This window comes from Macrosteles quadrilineatus, unplaced genomic scaffold, assembly GCF_028750875.1.
Source record: "Macrosteles quadrilineatus isolate MER2022 unplaced genomic scaffold, UCM_ALF_1.0 Scaffold_8__2_contigs__length_117827958, whole genome shotgun sequence".
NCBI lineage: Eukaryota > Metazoa > Arthropoda > Insecta > Hemiptera > Cicadellidae > Macrosteles > Macrosteles quadrilineatus.
In genome coordinates this window covers 58,299,063-58,319,587 of record NW_026542601.1, presented here as the reverse complement: position 1 = coordinate 58,319,587, position 20,525 = coordinate 58,299,063, and the positions used below count along the sequence as shown (strand labels likewise).

The 20,525-nt window shown below is 37.2% G+C and overlaps 1 protein-coding gene across 1 annotated transcript in view; it reads right to left on the bottom strand.

Moving 5' to 3' along the window:
• Positions 1-20,525, bottom strand: part of LOC129000407 (uncharacterized) — a 36,502-nt gene that overhangs the window by 1,338 nt on the left and 14,639 nt on the right. The window contains exons 10-21 of the mRNA XM_054427371.1: positions 19,893-20,019; positions 15,967-16,128; positions 15,556-15,649; positions 14,464-14,613; positions 13,104-13,268; positions 12,109-12,268; positions 11,761-11,946; positions 10,415-10,614; positions 1,498-1,672; positions 1,149-1,330; positions 792-960; positions 444-570 (exon numbers count right to left, since the gene is read on the bottom strand). Coding sequence (XP_054283346.1) covers positions 444-570; positions 792-960; positions 1,149-1,330; positions 1,498-1,672; positions 10,415-10,614; positions 11,761-11,946; positions 12,109-12,268; positions 13,104-13,268; positions 14,464-14,613; positions 15,556-15,649; positions 15,967-16,128; positions 19,893-20,019 — 1,897 coding nt within the window. The remainder of the gene's footprint in view (positions 1-443; positions 571-791; positions 961-1,148; positions 1,331-1,497; positions 1,673-10,414; positions 10,615-11,760; positions 11,947-12,108; positions 12,269-13,103; positions 13,269-14,463; positions 14,614-15,555; positions 15,650-15,966; positions 16,129-19,892; positions 20,020-20,525) is intronic.

Sequence of the window (20,525 nt, the reverse complement as noted above, 5' to 3'; positions counted from 1 at the left end):
TTTAGAAGAGGCTATGGTATTAGGCCTTAATAGTATTATTTTCAAATCCTGAGACTTAAGGTATTGCTTTCATTATATTAAAGGCGGGGTTTCCTTTGATATTTGATATTAAGTTTACTGCACATTCTTATCTTATATTCTTGAGGGGGAAACTATGAAAACGTGGTCCTGCTTGTCCAAAATCCTCATTTCCAAACTGGACTATGAAAATAATTATAAAAGAATTTTCACGTACCACCAGTCAATTCAATTTTATTTCACTCCATTACAGTGCAGAACTTGTAAATTGTTGTGACTAGAATATTTCTTACCTTTGATTCTTGACAAATTAGTCGCTTTATACTCTAAAACGTCCAATAACCAATTCATAACATTACTACTAACCATTAATACTATAAACTAACACTAATGATTTGACAAAATGTTAATGGAATGTTACCTACCCTGTCAGGGCAAACGTGGTCCAGACCTTGACATGTTTTGACACGGCCTGTCTGTATTCTGAAGTCAATTCAGGCATAGTGAGGGGAGATTTGTAGATGTAAATCGTATCATCACCATGGCATGTTTCTGAACATTAAAGAAAAGAATTGTTTGTAAAATAAGAAAACAGGGAAGAGTTATTTATTGATTGTGATTCTGTGGAACCATATTGCAACACAAAATAATCTAACCTTACAAAACATTAATAACATTGTTTGCCCTTCTGTGTTTAAGGTAATTTGCATCTAGAAACTCTATTTCATAGTTTCCTATTAAGAAAGTTGTATTATAGAAGATTATTCCCTCACCTGATTCGAACACGCATCCAGAACTTAGTTGAATAGTCTGTTGTATACGCTTCGAAGAGCATCCAGAATGGTTGGTGAAGAAATATGAATACGTTGGGAGGGAGGAGTTTGCCACCAAATATTTTCTAGTTTCCGAAAAGCCAAGATTAAACTGGAGATCACTGTGGTACTAAAACAATGAAAAATTGTTGTATAACAAATTAAAAATATATACAAATATAAAAAAGGGAATAGGACTCAAAACTGTTGCATCTAGTAAACATAAATTGTTCAAACAAAAACTATAAGCTTGAAGTTTCTTCGCTTGTACAAAAACAGTTTAATTAAAATATTTTTTCAACAGTTTATAAAACTTACTTTTACATATTTAGAGAAGTTATTTAGAGTGAGTGGTTCTCTCTTGAAGTAAAATTCAGTTATGTCTTTGATAGCATTCTTCTGTTTGCAGCTTCCTGGCTGAAGATTCAGGAAATGTGGAACCAGAATTTCATGACTTGAATTAATAAAAGAAAGAATTTCTTCTACTTCTAGCCCAGTCACTTGAAAATACAAACATTACTAACATTTTTTAAATACATCACTCCAATCATGGCTTGAAGTAAAACAATTAATTTTTTATACATAAGAAGGATAAAACAACGCCGTTAAAAGTGTATTCATACAGTGTATTAAGGTTTATGAAAAGAGTAAATACAACTTAACTTACACAATGGGATGGATTGAAGTGTTGAACCTTCATTCTGACACACCCCTAACATTGTGGGTACCTTGTTATATTCACCACTTCTCATTATTTTATTGGGAGTGTCTGATAAAAATTTATTTTTTCCTTTAATTTCCACACAGGGGGAGAAAACACTGCAGCCGCTCTTAATGTTTTCCTGAAAAAGATTCATATATACAATCCAACAAAACTTTGGTTTTTGTTAATCTAGACTGGCTGGGTCAAGGCCACACTAAAAAAACAGGCCGTAATGCTCGTCCAGCATGCCGTAGAAGACGGCAATGACGTAATTTTGCCGTTTGTGATCAGCTGCTTGTTTTAATCTTTCATTGGAAAATAAATAAATAAGTAATTATACGTCATAGCCGTCTTCTATCGTGACGTCATGCTTGGCGAGCATTACGGCCTGTTTTTTTAGTGTGGCCTTGGCTGGGTTTGTCATATTGAAAACTATTATTGATACATTTTACTAATATATAGATGTCCTTAGAAAGTTAACCATTGGAAACTACCAGCATTCACCGCTATTCAACTGAAAGAGATAGATTTTAAACTATTGTCGAATACAACCTAAGAAACGTCCTGGGACGTCAAAACAAGTCCTTATATTCTGTGATTTACTGAGCTTTCTCTTTGAGAGTGGTTTTTATTTGTTAAACCAATTTTTATACCGACTAGTAAACACGTTGCTCGAAATCGAGCAATTGCAAAGAAGTGAAGTAAAGTAGTTATTTTATACATAAACAAATAAAAGTCATAATAATTTCCGATGAGTTTAAAAGACTTTGAATTTGAAAAATAAATAACACCAATTAAATTATACAGCTGATCAAAATGTAAACAATTATGTTCTTCATAAGGATAACATAGGAACTTTAACAGCCACTGGGGCAGAGCCCAAGGGGCTTTAAAAAAACGTAAGGTCAGTTTGCAAATCTACGCGACGCGCTCTTTCCAATGAGACGTCAATGGATAAAATCAGTTAAGAAATGGCGGAGGAGTTCAACCGACAAAGTTTCATGTAGCGTATCTATACTTATAAAAGGCAAAGCCCTCACTGACTCACTGACTCACTGACTCACTGACTCACTGACACACTCATCACTAATTCTCCCACTTCCCATTTACCTAAGGAGGCTGAAATTTGGTACACCGATTCTTTAGGCATTAAATAGGAAAACTAAGTTGTTTTTATTCTGATCGGACTCTCGGACTCCGCCCCAGTGGCTCTGGATTTTCCCATGTTAACCTTATGATTTTTCATATTTAAAAGGAATTAATGAATCTTATCAGCTGTTTCAATCAAACAAGATGGTTCTGTTCTATGATGTTCAATAGCATTAAAGTTACAAGGATTACCAACAGGGTGCAGCACTATTATTTTTTTTTTTTTTTATTAACCTAAACAAGACAATTTCAAAAATAAATATTTTAATGCAGCTTTAAAAGAAGCAGAAATGGCTTTTGCAAGGAAATCAAGCAAAACTGATGATAAGCCTTGCTCTGAAAGTCAAACCTCAGACGACACCTTGCTTAGCTGCATCACTCAACTTCATACCTCAATTAACAAGCCCGAACCTATGTTAAACAATTTAAATCTTACCATGGACGATTTTCAAAACATTGTACAGAATTTTGATACAGAAGAGAATGATTTGGAAAGTTCTCTTAACCTAGCAGCGGAGGTTGGAAATGCTCTCCTTGAAGAAAACAATAAACTTAGAGAGGATGTACACAAGCTGAGTCTCGAAAATGCCAAACTGTCTTTTCAAGTAACAAAAATAAAAAATGGAAATGAAGCAGCAGCTTGGGAAGAAAAAATAGACACACTATTAGACCAAAATGAAAGATTGTTAATGAAAAACAACTCGTTAGTGGAAACCATCAATAATCTTGAAAAACAGCTCGACAATGAGAAGATGCTTCGCAGAGACTTAGAGCACACCTTTGAAGAATTGGACAAGGAAAAAGAAGACACATTAAAAAAATATGAACAAGAAACTCAACAACTTAAACAGAACATAAAAGATCTGACACAAAAACACAATGAAGTTAAGCTGGATGAAAAAGAGGAAAATCTGGTTAGTACAAAGCCTGCCGTAGCCCAGACCCATCAATGTATAGCTGGTCACAGTCCTTTCCTCTTAGCTGAACTTGCTCAAATTAAAATGAAACAAAACCAAATGGAACACGTCATTAACACCCTGAAAATGCAGATGAACAAAGAGATTTCTAACACCATTTCTCCGACAACTCGTACAAATCCTTCCATTCCAACACCAAGTTCATTAAAAAATAAAAGGGCTCAAAGAAATCATAACAGAACTAACATATTCAGCGTATCCCTGCAAAATGCAAAATACCTAGAACAAACAAATCACACACTTGCTACTGACTGCCGAGAAATTACCAGCAAAACCTTCAAAAACACAACGTGGAGAGCCAGACAAACTCCAACGAAAAAACTGCAAACTGAAACAACAACCGGGAGAGTCAGACAAACTCCTACTAAAAAACTGCCAACCGAGACTACAACAGGGAGAGTCAGACAAACTCCTACTAAAAAACTGCCAACCGAGACTACAACAGGGAGAGTCAGACAAACTCCTACTAAAAAACTGCCAACCGAGACTACTACAGGGAGAGCCAGACAAACTCCTACTAAAAAACTGCCAACAGAAACTGCAACAGGGAGAGTCAGACAAACTCCTACGAAAAAACTGTCATCTGAGACCTCAACGAAACAAGTATCAACAGGGGGAACCAGCCAAACCCCGCCACAAAAACTGTCACAAGTGTCACAAACAGTAAAAGCTCAAGAAAGCCTGAAAGAGACCAAAAATAAAAATAAACTTCCACCCCTAAATGCTAAGCCAAAGAGCAAAGACGAGGATTACAATGATTTCTTTGTAAAAAATATAGAATTTTATTCAGAACATATGAAGAAGCATTATGGATATTTAGTAAAAAGGGAGGCTGCATCGCTACAGGATAATAACTTTGTTTTTTCCTCACCTTCTCAGATTATTCCAACGCAGCCTGATTTTACTTTAAGAAAACTGCAAAAATCAGCAGAGACAAGAGAAACGCAACCTGACTGTTTTTTAGACAATCGAGTCAGGATGTAAACTCCAAACTCATCCTGCTGCACCAAAATACACAGGAAGTCTCAAATAAAATAAATAGACTACAGCACCTTTTAGAAGAAACCAAACCTGACATAGTAATTCTGACAGAACATGGACTGAAACCTGAGACAATAAGTAGCACCGTCATAGCTACTGGATTCTGCCTCAAGGCTCACTATAGTAGAATAGAACACAGAAAGGGAGGTGTTTGCATTCTTGTAAAAGAAAGCCTTGAGAGCAGCACAGTAGCCATAGATGTTTCCAAGTACTGTAAAGAACTGTTATTTGAAGCAGCTCTTATAAAAATAAAATTCAAGAACTCAAATCTGTTTGTACTGGGAACCTACAGACCCCCAAACGGAGACCTTGAGGAATCATTAAACACCTTTACAGAACTAATTGAGGAAACAAAAATTGAAAATTCCCCTCTTATCATCATGGGAGATATTAACGTTGATTTGTGTAACCCAAACAGGAAACACATTATCTTAAATGAAACTCTTGCTATGCACAACATCCAGAGACTACAGCTTCCACCTACAAGAATAACAAATCTAACACAAACCTCCATTGACTGGATATGTACAAATATGGACACAAACCAACTCACTCCAGAAATCATCAATGCAGGACTTTCAGATCATACTGCTCAACTCTGTACTGTAAACTTCAACTCACACATCAACTCAAGTTATCCAGCCCAAATTGGACGCTGCCTAAAAAATAAAAACCTGCAAGACCTCAAGTATCTTCTCAGTCAAGAAAACTGGCTTAGTGTTACCTCAATAAACAATGCCTTTTAAAACTTTTAGTAACATAGTGAGAGTAGCTATGGATGCAGCCTGCCCCCAATAGAAGATAAAAACACAAAGAAAACATAAACTAAAATTCTCTATGGACCCAGAAGCAGTGAGACTTAAAGCCGAATTTCTTAAAGCTCTAAGAAAGTTTGAGGTGACGGGAAATCCAGATGACAGAAGGGTTTCTATTGAAAATAAAAAGAACTATGACCTGTACTTGAAAACGATGCGGAAAAAGGTTAACTCTGACCAGTTGATGAAAGCTGAAAATAAATCTAAAGCTATCTGGGAAACAATAAACACAGTGTGGTCCAAAAAGGAAACATCCCTAAATGAAATAACCCTTCAAGTAGATGGCCAACTCATAAGTAATGTGACCCATGTTGCAGAGCATTTGAATACATTTTTTACACAAGTAGGAGAAAAAACAGTAGAGAAACAAAAACACCTAAAGACCACAGCTCAAACTCCTGACGTAACTCAAACAGGTCCACCGTTTTCCTCCTTTCAAAGCACAGACGAGAAGGAAGTTAAAATGATTATAAACAAACTTAAAGCAAAAAACTCGTCTGGAATTGATGAAATCTCGTCAAAAATACTTAAGCATTGCTGCAATGAACTAGCACTACCATTGGCTGATTTGATAAATAAATCCCTAAAACAAGGCATCTTTCCTTCACTACTTAAAATAACTAAAGTATACCCGAAATTTAAAAAAGGTAGCACATTAGAAGCAAGCAACTACAGACCAATTTCCCTCGTTTCCACCTTCTCCAAAATATACGAAAAAGTTGTTTTAAAAAGACTTTTAGACCACTGCACAAATCACAACCTACTAAACAACCTGCAACATGGATTTACAAAAGGGAAATCCACAACAACAGCAATAATTCAGATGGTTGAGTCCCTGATTGACAGCCTAGATGAAGGAAATCTAACAACAGGAATCTTTCTTGATTTCAGTAAGGCATTTGACTGCCTTGACCACCAGCTAATCATTAAAAAGCTGGATTCCCTGGGGGTATCAGGGATAGTAAGAGAATGGTTTCAAAGCTACCTTACAGACAGGAGTCAGTTTGTAGAACTAAGGCACAGAGATAACAGCCTAATAAGAAAAACAAGATCAAATTTTCAACCAATAAATCGAGGAGTTCCCCAAGGGTCAGTTATGGGTCCGGTACTGTTTATTCTTTTTACCAACGATTTGCCGCAACAAATAGGAGACGCCTGCCTTACTCTTATGTATGCTGATGACACAACCTTAGTGTTTAATGAACCACTAGCTGAAAATCTAGAAGTAAAATCCTATGTGTCACTCAGTATGGCCTACCAATACTGCTATAACAATGATCTCGCAGTAAACACGTCTAAAACAACTCAAATAGCTTTTGGCCGTAAATCTCAAGAAGTGCCACGACTCCCAGATGTAGAAGTGGAAGATGAAGCTGTGGACAATATATGTAAAAAATTAAGTTCAACCATCTATGCTCTTAAACATATAAAAAATGCAACAGATGACATGACAACAAAAGTAGCATACTTTGCACTTTTCGAGTCGCATATGAGATATGGACTTGTAGCATGGGGTGGAACCTCTGCCACTAACATGCAAAGAGTTCTCAGAAAACAAAAAAAGGCAGTCAGAATAACTGCAGGACTCCACAGACTCGACAGCTGCAGGGAAGCATTCAGGTCACTCAAAGTACTTACCCTTGTAGCACTCTTCATCCAGGAAGTTGTGTTATTTGCAGTAAGAAATAACCCTACAAGGCGTGGCGAAATGCACCAACACAACCTGAGAAACACCATGCAGTACAACCTTCCACAACATCGCACGGCACAGTTTGAAAAGAAACCTTCATACGCAGGAATGAAAATCTACAACAGGCTACCTCCAGATCTAAGAAGCAAGTCAGAAGATGACCTCAAACCAGCTTTGCATCAATGGCTCATTAATCGACCTTTCTATTCCTTAGAAGAATACCATCAACAGGTCTTTGACTAAACAACACCTCAACCACACATTTAGAAAAAATTGTAAATTGACGCTACTACTATTCTTAATGAATGTGTAAATAAAGATTAATTGTCTATTGTCTATTGTCTATTGTCTAATTTATGACAACAGCTAATTTGCAACCAAAAGGTGAGTGAGCGTAGCGAACAAACTTCAACCTGAAGGCGAGTTAGCGTAGCGAACGAGCTTACCTGAAGGCAAGTGAGCGCAGCGAACGAGCCCCAACCTAAAGGTGAGTGAGCGTAGCGAACGAACTTCAACCAGGACGTGATTGAGCCATGCGAACGAGCTCATCTTGAAAATTAAGAAGTTAAACGGGGCAAGGCCCGCGGGTACAGCTAGTTAATTATATAGATGTGGGGGAGTGAATCTCCTAGATATTCATCATCAACAGGTGTCCTCCCCACACTCGTATGTTCTAGATCAGTCATCTGACTGTGGAGCCGAAATATTTCGTAAAGGGAACAGTTACCCTTTGTCAGATCGCAGCCACAACTCTCATGAGGCAACACTAACTTGGATAAGAGATCTTGATTTAACATTTAAAAGCAAGACTAATTTTGTCTGGAAGTCAATCGTTTTGTTCAGTATTTTAAATGACACAGCAGGCCACTTAGCCGCTTATTTCAGATTACATAGTTACCGTTGTTAAATCTGGTAGCATTTGCTCAATAATAACAACAGCATGTGTGTTTTTTACTTTCCAACTCATGCTGGGGCTGAAGCTCATTCCCACCCACACCTCCTGGCATAAGTCTGGAGTTATTTGCAGGCCGCACAATTTTTTTATTTCAGCTGCGGTTTTTTTATACGGACGAAATGAGAGCATTCTATTGGCTGTCATGGTGTGTCGTCACTCTCTTCTCTTGAGGGAACACCATTACCGCAACGATACAAAGTAATTCCATTCGTGTTTGTGGTGTAGTGGATAGAGTAATCAGCTGATGTCCAAGAGGTAACCAGATTGAATCCCACTGGTAACTTGAACTTTTTGTCAAAGATTTTGCTTGGAATGTGATTACTTTTTAACAAAGGAACTAGAGAGCACTCACCGGTGAGTGACCCGCAGCAAACGTGTTAATGGTACATCTTTTGTTAGAATTTGAGGCATTTACAATTTTATTTTATGAATAGAACTATTTTTTCTCTTAGTAAACCTTAATTTGATTTTTTTATTATCAGCAAGTTTAATTAGTTAGGTCAGGTTATGACAGTTTAGTTTTTTAATTAAAAAATTAATTTTATAATTTTCATTTTTTAACTCTTAAGGTCCATTTCCTATCCTGCGACTGTTACGACTCTAGTCGTGCGGCTCCAGCCGTGCGGCTGAAATAAATGACTGCTTTAATGCAAAGTAAATGCAACCGTTTCCTATCGAGCGTCTACAGCCGCGCGACTGAAGCGACTCGAGCCACACGGCTGTTAACGAATTTATAGTTTATACATACGAAGTTTGAGGTGTGTACCTTCATAGAAGTTAATGGAACTGGTTTTTGTCACCACCCATACGTTCACCCCCAATACTTGAATAAGATGTCTCTGAATAAGAATACTCTGAAACCGCTATTTTCACCGTACCATGAACAATGGATTAGGTTGTTCATTGTTTTTTACCATGCACATTAATAATTCCTTTTCCTCCCATTCTCCAAGTAATATATTCGCTGCCAACTGTGCTTATTCCATGACGGTCAGTAGTGCAATTTCACAAGTCACTAGTAGTGGGAGTCGTAGGAGTCGCGGCATAGGAATTGAGACAAGCGTCTCCAGCCGTACGGCTCTAGCCGCGCGTCTAGAGCCGTACGGCTGGAGACGCATGTCTTATTTCCTATGCCGCGACTCCTGCGACTCCCACGTCTAGTGTGACTAGTGCAGTTGCACTTTGACCGTCATGGAAGAAGCTTTATTCTTGTAACTAAATAACAGAGCATATTTTAAGGGATTTCCACTGGGCGACAGTGGAGCCAGACTTACCGGGGGGTCTGAAATACCCATCAAAAAGGGGGGTCCGAGGTACCCCCCCCCGGAAATGTTTGCATAAATTAAAGTGAAAATCACACATTTCTACGATCTTTTCACAAATTTTTCAATTATATTTACTTGTAAATAGTTCATATAATCTCACTTAATTACGTATTCTAGAACATTGTAACAGGCCAAGGCTCCCTTCTCAACCTCTTGGGTCAAATTCATAGGTCAACACTCTAAAATATTTACATAATGTTATTTGTTTAATTCCGATACATTTAAAATGTTAATCATTAAAAAAAATATGCCGGCACCACCTATAGTCACTGAGCGACAAAATTTTAGCACTTTAGCACTTTTAGAGTCGTAACAGTCGCAGGATAGGAAATGGGCCTTTATTTTGTCTATATTGAAAATTCAAATTCAAATTCAAAATTCAAATTCAAAACCGCAGCTGAAATAAAAATTGTGCTCCCAGGCCACTTTCTGTTTTTAGGCTTTTGTCACTTTCAATCCTCTTCCAGTCACATTCTGTGTCCCAAAATCATAACAGCATGACTCCCCTCCACCTACCGCTCTGAGCGATTCCCTCTAAACTTTCCTCTCCCCTTCCCCTTCACAAGGATGTTCTCGTTCCTTTTTTTGTTTCTTTTTCAATTTATTAGCCTGTATGTATCTCTGCTTCTTCATATTTCCCTAGTTATACTATCCTACACGTCTTAATTGTTTCCTTGTCCCATATCAAGTTTTCTTTTCTCATCTACTATCCTATCTAAACCTTCCTTTGACCTTCCTTCTAGACCATTCCTATCTAAAACTTCTTCCAGTTCTCTCCTATTTGCCCCCTGAAGTGGACAATTGACACCCTTGTCTCGCCGCAGCCTTGTATTAGAGGTGGCTATGTTAAATCTCCTTACTTTTCAAACTGTAAACATATGTTGTTTTTAAGTGTCAATTACCATATACAAAGCACAGGAGGAACATACCTTTTCAGCACAAATTGTGCTCTGAGCAATGATTATGTCATCAGAAGGAACTGACTGGAGGAATCTTAAAACTTCTTGCGGATCTTCTGACGTGCATCCTAACATCGTTGCTAACTTCAGAGCTACTGTTTTTGGTGATGGTTGGAAAGCCCATTGGTTCTGAGCAAAACCACTTTGCATGATCGCCTTATGAAAGAGGCCTGAAAAATGAATCAGTTTTACACAATTATAGTGAAAAGGCAGAATTTTGTTTTGATAACTGATATCATGGAGACCAAGTGTGGAAATGTGTGTTAGCATTAGTTTCAATTAGCTTATATGGCCATACAACAGACTAGGGTGCTAAATTTTAAATGAAGCCAAAGATCTGCTGGTTACACAAGACAAACTATTAACACACTCACTCTGTATGCGTGTCTGGAGACTCTACATATAGAGAGTGTGACGGCCGGTACTGAACCTGTTAACACACTCACTACCGTGTGTCTAGAGACTCTACATACAGAGGAGTGTGATGGCCAGTACTGAACCTGTTAACACACTCACTCCCGTGTGTCTAGAGACTCTACATACAGAGGAGTGTGATGGCCAGTACTGAACATGTTAACACACTCACTCCCGTGTGTCTAGAGACTCTACATACAGAGGAGTGTGATGGCTGGTACTGAACCTGTTAACACACTCACTCCCGTGTGTCTAGAGACTCTACATACAGAGGAGTGTGATGGCTGGTACTGAACCTGTTAACACACTCACTCCCGTGTGTCTAGAGACTCTACATACAGAGGAGTGTGATGGCCAGTACTGAACCTGTTAACACACTCACTCCCGTGTGTCTAGAGACTCTACATACAGAGGAGTGTGATGGCCAGTACTGAACCTGTTAACACACTCACTCCCGTGTGTCTAGAGACTCTACATACAGAGGAGTGTGATGGCCAGTACTGAACCTGTTAACACACTCACTCCCGTGTGTCTAGAGACTCTACATACAGAGGAGTGTGATGGCCAGTACTGAACCTGTTAACACACTCACTCCCGTGTGTCTAGAGACTCTACATACAGAGTAGTGTGATGGCCAGTACTGAACCTGTTAACACACTCACTCCCGTGTGTCTAGAGACTCTACATACAGAGGAGTGTGATGGCCAGTACTGAACCTGTTAACACACTCACTCCCGTGTGTCTGGAGACTCTACATCCAGAGGAGTGTGATGGCCAGTACTGAACCTGTTAACACACTCACTCCCATGTGTAATCAAGGACAGCTGGGTCTAGTTTAAAGAAAAAGAGTTTTAGGAAAAATTTAGGAATCAAACAAAATAGTACTAAGAACAGTTTGCTACCTTTAGACAGAGGAGACAGCAGATGATAATGCACTGAAGCACCTCCTGCACTGATACCAAAGATGGTGACATTGTTTGGGTCTCCTCCAAAACTATCAATGTTGTCTTGGACCCATCTGAGAGCCAATGTTTGGTCCTTGAGTCCTGCGTTGCCTGGAACCTCTTCGGTTCCCAGGGAAAGAAATCCTGATGGAAAAAAGAATTTATCAAATTTCTCATAGTTCATCACTATTATATGAGTTCTCATTGCAAACTTAACTGAGTTTATATGAGAGGAAACATTATTAAATTCAAATAATTTTTTTAAGTATATATTGCAATGGCAGGATGGAATTGTATTCAATTTACCCAAAGCGCCACAGCGGTAGTTGAATGACACCACTACAACGTCCTCGTCCATAAGGAAATCCATGCCCAAGATGTTAGAGTTTCCAGAACCAAGTGCAAAACCTCCTCCATGAATACTGACCATCACTGGTCTCTTTGACTTTTTTGGCTTTTTTGGAAGCTGAAAAAACAATTTTGTCCCTAAAATGGGGCTATAGTACATTATGCTACGATACCAGATAGGTTTTTACGGTTCAAGCATGCCGTTCAAGCGGTTTACGGCCTTATGCAGGATTTCATGCAAGTATTGTTAACACTTTACTGGGTGAATTGAGTACGATAGTATTTGCCCTTATTACCACAAATATACAAAGTGAGTAAAACACAACCCATACATATACAGTCACAGCATACTGCTTAATATTTGACACAATTCGTACTGTGTAGCAGTAGCTTTGTTGAGAATATACTTAAGACACTCATATTCTACCTCTTTGAAAAGTACCCTTTTAAAGTCCTTGGTAAACTGACCAAACCCCAGCTGATTGATCCCTTTCTACAAAGAGAAAAAAATAAGCTGCTTATTGTGGAATATGGCGGCAAATCTACATAATTGTCTAACTTGAAAACAAGATCCCATATGAACAAAATTATACTGTCATAACAAAAGCTAAAAATATGTTGAACTATTAATAAAATTTATATAATTAAAAAAGTTATTTCAAACAATAATTCTTGACATTTTTTATTTACAAACATATAGGTAGGCTATCAGTCCTTTACAGAGATAATATAGATTAAATAGGTTATATAGGTTAAATAGGTTATAGATTTTAAGAGATAATATAGGTTATAGTATTTACATTGAATAGTTGATTGATAAGTCTATACTATAAATACTTCCGAACAACCTTTCAAATTGGATATTTGGTAAATTTCTGAAGCAAACTTATAAATTAAGTTAGACCAGCAGAAAAAATCTATAGTATTAATTTCTATTAATGACTAAAACATACCTCATTAATGAAAACTCCTAAGTTAAGACAATCCTCATCGCCTGCTGCAGCTTTTTCAGGGGATTTGCCCTCAAACACTATAGTAAAAAGGGCGCTTTGTTTGGAATAGTCTCCATCTTGCAATGCGTTCCTCACGCCTTCCCAGCCTCCAAATGGCTTGGGAGCCTGAACGGTGTCAAATGTTAGTTTTACACAACAGATTAGTTGAAGCAACTAAATAAAATTATATTTATTATAATTATATTCATTTTATATGATATAAAAGTTTATATCAGTGGAAAATGTCAATATCAAACCTATACCTTGTCAGGTTAACTTATATTTATAGTGAAACATATTTCAAAGAGTATTTGATTGTGTAATACAGTAAACAAATCATACGAGTGCAGAAGCGATCATGTGTTGCCGAAATGAATAGTGTTCGTTCACAGTTTTGGCACATTAAGTGAGTTAATAAAGCCACTCTAGATTGATTTTACCTTTTTTTTAGTTTATTTTGATGGAGAAGTTTGTACAGGTACAAGGAGAAGCTGTTTTTACAATGTGAATCTATTATTTTTTCCTACAGTTACCCAACAATGTACATGTTCTCTCACTGATTTGAGAAAGCAAAGTGGCCAATTCCCTCATTAGTGAGACAATGTTAACATTGTCTCACTCTAATTACTTTTTCTCACTCACTCCAGATTTGCAACGTGAAGGCACGAAATAGTGAGTGCGTAACATGCAGACAAGGTCGTATGCGCGCGAAATACGTTGGCAGCACTGGCTGTAAATCAGCTGGTCAGCTGTTGAACTGATGTAACATGTCATATTAAAAGTTCACTTCTGTGTAAAAATATGTTACGTTTCTTTACCAATTTATTTGTTTTATGGTAACTGTAGGAAAAATATAATGTGCAACTCGAGTGCAAAGTGCAATTGCCTCACCCGAGAAACCATTCCGAGTAAGTATTTCTCTTGAGTGAGTCAATTGCTCACTTTGCTCACTAGTTGCACAAATAACTATAGTTAGTAGAATTAACGAGAAAACTTAAAAGTACCTTAATCACCTTTATCTATTATCTTAATGCAATAGAGCCCATTTTGTGATAGAATTTTGAAAGTCAGACAACTGATTTTGATTAAAAATTAGACTAACTCAAGATAATTGAAACAAATTGAATAACCATAGCTGGTGAAATTGGTTACCGGTACCAATTTGAAAAGCAGCTAAATCAAAACTCAAATCTTAAACCATGTTTAATGGTATTAGTTAAATAAACTAAATGTTTAATTTAACAGGGAAGATTGGGTAGGCTGATTTTACCTGTTACTATTTTGTTTTAAGTAAGTAAAAGAATAGGTGCTGCTAGCTTACCTTGAATCTGAGTGCACCAACGGGTGGTTGTCCATAAGGAATGCCCAAAAATGAGTAGTATTTCTTGTTGGATAAACCAGTCTTGCACACCTTACCTCTAAGACTACCTAGCTTAGTTTCTATCACTACAAAGTCTTCCATCTCAACTGACTACATGTGTTATGTGTACATGTTAGTAGTAACTAAATACTCATTTCAAAGTTGAGTGTTAATTGGAAACTATTATAAAACTTTATGTTTAAAACATTGTAAAACTTTAACTTATCTTTCTAAGGAAACTGTCATCATAACTTACAAATGCAAACAATGAGAAAAAGGTATGGCATGATAAGAAAGTAGCGAAGCGTCTAATGTGTTTGCAATCTTAAGTGGTTTGGCAGTTGCAGATCGATAGAGGTAATTGAATAAAACTAGGATAAATAAAGGCAATGTGTTAGTAAATTATTTTTTCAAATGATGTATTTCAGTTTAAAAATCTGTTTTATTGGGTTCTACCTATCAATTGAGTGTTTCATAGTTCCATTGTTTTGCATTGCAGAATAGTTTGCTTTTACATCCACTAAGAAATAGTATTAGCATGAATAAACAGTATCGGCAATCTGACACATACTTTCTCCTATTAGCTCGTCAACAACCCTTATCATGGGTAAACTTTGAGAGAAACTGATATTTTATGGGGAAAATCACACAAGTTGCGATAACTTTTGAACCAAAATGTGTAAACACAAATGGTGGTAGTACTATTTTGTTTAGTGTTAACTTAAAAGGACTATAAACGTCAACCAAAATCACTTGAGCTGTTTTTTTGTGATGATTTCCCGTTTTTTATGGGATTAAAAAAAACCTAAAAAGAAAAAATTCAAATAAATTGAAAAAGCCTGGAGATCCTTAATTATCATTACCAATTGAGATGGTGACGTCACCTGTGTATTTGAACCAAAATAATAGGGAAGGATGACAAGATGGTTTGAGATGATCTGTGTAGCTTTGTTTCTGACTAAGAGCAGCTGTTTCATCAGTCAGGATCATTTATTTAAAGCCCATAATGATCAGGAACAGCTGGATCCAGTTTCGAACCAACAAAAAGCTGACTTTTCTCAGGATCGAACCAGTGACCTTTTCATTGTTAGGCCAGCACTTATTATGATTAGTAACAGGGCTTGATTTACGGTGTTCCAGTATCAATCTTTTGGAAAAATAAAAATAGTATTTGCTTTAATATGTGCATAAATAGGTACTAATCACTTTAAAAAAGTTACAGTTCCAGTGCCTCGTTTTTTACTAATCGAGCACTGAGTACCGTACCCAATTGCAAAATGTCATAAAAATCGGACCACAGGTGTAGTCTGTAGCTCTGTATACATCCACACACACAGACATCCTCAAAAACCACTTTTTTCAGGGGGGTGGGCAAAATATCAGAATTATAAAAAAAATAAGTTTTAAGTTTTCTTTATTTTTTGAAGTTTATACATCAATGACATTATAACAAAATTCATCTACAAATGAGTCAAATATCTGTCTGAAAGCTGCAGCCAAAAGTTGATTCTGTCAGCAAAAGGCACTCCTTCTTTGACAGTCCAGTCAGTCCCGATGTCCATGTAGCAGGGACTGGACTGAGAGTCTGGGGCCCACCTCACTCCACATTCAGCCACATTCGGATCTCTGGAATGCAAATCACATAAGAGTCATACTTCTACTTCACTCTAGCCAAATAATATTTTTGTCTAATTGGAACCTAATAATGTAATGTGTTTTTCCTTGTTAACACATTCAGCGCCATACTATGTGGTATACTATATGTCTATTAGGCCCTAAGTATTTTTTTAGCTTTTGCCCTGTGGGCTTTGTGTATCATATTTGATACACAAGCAATTTGCCATTTGGGCCATGTGTATCATTTCTGATACACATGTCAATATGCCAATAAAGCTGTATGTATCATATTTGAGCACAATTTCCATGCATTTAGCATTGGAAATCTCTTCCCCTGGCCCAGACCTAACACAGAACCATTAGAGTATCGGCCCAGGCCGGTTCACTTGTGTTTTACGAAGGTGTTAGAAAGGTAAATAAAATAGCTAAGTAAAATGAAAACTCACATTTATTACTTTCAAAAAACCAACTAGGCCTATGTTTACAGTTATGTTATAAACTTGTCTTGTTACTTATGACTTAGTCAATGCTTCTTGTTGAAGCAGGGGCGGCACATGTGCGGCTGTCCTTCGCAGGTGTCGCAAACTGTGTAGACTTGCTTCGCCCTGCGTACTTTGCCATCTTGTCCAAGTGTCCCTTGCCTTCCCAGCTCATCGTAACAAACTTTACACCTCCCTCTTTTCTTTCGTGGTGGGTCACCTGTTATCACTTCGATGAGATAGTGGGCTCCGCGAGATCTTCGTGGTGTGACGTTTCGTTCAGTTGGAGTTGCTTCTTGAAGGAGGGAAAGAACTATCGCTTCTCTGAATTGTTTTATTGGCATTTTCTCATTCCCTGAGCAGTTGTAGAGGAAGTGGCTATTTACAACTGTCATTCCCCAGATTACTTCTATCATCAGCTTCCTGTACCACTTAGTACATCTTCTCAAAGCTTTGTTATAAGTCGCCATCTGGTCGCTCATGTCTATTGAGTATTTTCCCTCGTTGTACAGGACAACACTCATTGGTTTATGCACCACTTTGTTACTGTTGGTTGTTACTTCAACTACTTCATTTGTATGAACAGTAGATAGTAAATAAACATCCCGTTTGTCTTTCCATTTTATGCAAGTGAGTCCTTCTTCAGTTTCTCTTGTCATTATATCTCCCTTATTGATGTTCAAAGCAACTGCTGGTGGTAGATACTTCCTATCAGGACGCAATGTCCCGATGAAGTGAGTGGAGTGCTCTAATAACCCAAGCGCAAGAGGCACACTCGCATACCAGTTGTCGACAACCAGTGTTCTACCCTCTCCTAGGAGCGAACCAGGAACAATGTCTTTGCCACCATTCTGTATACCGCCCAAAAGCTTGTACACTACGTTCTCGGAGGCGCTCCTCTCAGTACATGCATCTTTTCCTATGTATACGGAAAAATTCCACGTATAGCCTTTTCCCGCACATAGTTTGTACAGTTTAATACCATAACGGTGTCTCTTTCGAGGATTGTACTGGCGGAAAACAAGTCTTCCTCGCCAAGGTACTTGACTCTCATCTATGGACATTGTTTCGCCAGGGGTGTAGGCTTGCTTGAAATTTTCAATGAATAAACTCATTACATGTTCTATCTTGTGAAGTCTGTTAGTTCCTGCAAAGTTATTGTCAGCAAAATGCCACATTTTCAACAGCAGTTCAAATCGATTGCGGCTCATGGTGTTTCGAGGTATTTGCAAGTCGTATATTTTGTTTTTAGACCAGTAGTCTCTCAGATTTGGTAGTTTGACCAAACCCATCCATCCTATTAGGCCTAGGAACCTTTTAATTTCAATAGCATCTGTTGGTGTCCAACCATGTAGTCTGGAATGAGGGGCAACGTCTTCTTGACATGAAACGACTTGCGTCGCATACAATTTTGTCTGGTCCACCATAACATTTATTATATCCTCAGAAACTAAATGTAAAAAATAATCTATAGGCTTACCATCGGCTAGCTTAGCTGATACTTCTGGATTTATCCCTGACTGTCCTGTAAATGGGAATTGCTTTTGCCTCCCCTGCCACTCTTCCCACTTTATCTTACGCTCTGTACCAAAAATATTTAGGTTGTACTCATCCTGTCTCTTCTTTTTATTCTGTTTTCTTTGTTTTGTTTGCTGCCCATTTTCTTCATGTTCATCTTCCGATTGGCTTATATCTCCTAAAACTTCTACATCATCAACCAACTCTTCCAGGTCACCATCAACCAACTCTTCCAAATCACCATCAACCGACTCTTCCAAATCAGCCTCCGATATATCACAAACATTTCCTTTGTCAAGTACATCTGTAACTAAACTTGTGGTTGTAGTTCTATGAGATCTTTTATTAGTTAGGACTAGGCCTACTTTCCTTTTCTTTGCAAATACTTTTTTTACTTTCTTTGGTCTCTTTTTATTCTTTACAGTTTTTTAGGCCTTTCATTTTCACTTTCATCACTACTTGTATTGTCATGCCAAACATTTGAAGAAGTTCCAGCTTGCACTTTATCAATTTGACGCTGAAATCCTTGCCAACGTTTAGTAATATTAAAAATGTCATCATTTTCACCAGGAACATATTCTGGATCTTTATCAGAGTCAAATATTTCACTTTCGGCACTCAAATCACCATCACTCAATGTGTCACCCAATTCCTTTTCTATTTTTCTAGGTGTCAAGTTTTTATCTCCCATGTTTATGTTCTATTATATGTTATCACTTGATAATACTAAAGAAAACATGAAAACACTGTCCACAACATGGAAAGCCTAGCAAAACAGTTCTATACAGCCAAACAGTTCTATACAACACACCACACAGCGACTGAAACTTATGCACTTTCAATTTTAGGTTACCTTTCAAGTAAACAAACAAAAGTACAGTGTTGCCAATCACTATTGCCACTCAAAAGATTTCCCATGTATCCTATTATAGGCTACAAAAAATCCCTGTTTGAGAATCAGGATATTACACACAATTATTCCTCCTATTTTGATAATTTTAGCATTCAAAAAGTAAACTTGTACTAAATTACATGTGTTACTGTAAAAAATTGTGTGTGTGCAAAAATGATACACATGGCCCAAACCAACATTTTTAACAAATATTTTATCTCTTGGGCCGTGTGTATCATTTTTGCACACACAACAAAAACAAGAATAAAAAACTAAAAAATGTTTGGATTTGAGTTTTTGGCCTATATAATTGGTTGTTGTGTTGTACTTGACCTAATATTGTAATTGGCCCCTAACAAATTTTTTTTTAATTTCATAATGGCCTGAACCTTTAGGGTGCTTGTGTATCAGAAATGATACACATGGCCCCGTAGAGATGGCGCCTGTGTATCATTTTTAATACACATGGCGCTGAATGTGTTAAGATAAGGCATATTGTTACCCATTTTAAAATAACTTGATATGACTGGTGCGCAAATTGTGTATTTTAATACATTTCAAAGCTTCTTTTTGAGGCAAAACAAAATAAGGCAATACTCTTATACCTTGTGAAATGATGTTTGTTTAAGACGGTTACAGTATTAGGTTATTAAAACAATACTAATTTACAATAAATTAAATGTTTTGTTATAACATAAAGATTTAGATTTTTTACCTATCCAGTTTACAATCACTGAAAGTAGCCTAGAATTTTGTATGTCCTTAGAAATGAAGAATAGAAATTCTTTTCTGCTTTTACACTACAGTATAATTTTACAAATATTGACTTACTCGGAAGCAGCCAAGTACGTCCAGGGTTATATGCATGTCTTTTAATTACTTACCCGGTTTTAGCAAAGTTAGTCCAAGCTTGTACATGTTTGTTGACAGCTTGTTTGAATTCTGGTGTCAAATCCAGTTTATCAGTGACATGTTTGGTTAAGTATACACTGTCAGCTGCATGGCATGTACCTAGGTATAAAAAATAATATTACAGCAGAATATTGTTTAACCAATGTAAAAAAGATGAGAAATCAGTAAACGACAAAGATATCCTTGAACTTGGGTATTTAATAAAGTAAAATAAATATTAATATGTGCTGCCTAGCCTATTATTATTGTTTCCTTATAATAATGTAAAAATCATACATGATTGATAAACTCCCGTCACCTCAAACATGCAGAGTTATCGAATTTCCTACTACAAAATTATCATTTTTTATTCATCTTCACATCAGACCCTAGGATCTAGCCCAGAACCATTTTACACAGTACTTCAAGGCCTATAGAGTCACAGCATTATCACAAAGCAAAACAAAGCCATTGATGAGAGGCAGGGTTTGAGCCTATGATTCCTTGGGGACTGATGCCCAGTGCTCTTATAATCAAACCAGCTCACTCTTCACACATACTGTATTAATATTACTCAATCAGCTACTATACATTGTTATCAGAAGTTTTAATTTTGGTTCTCAAGT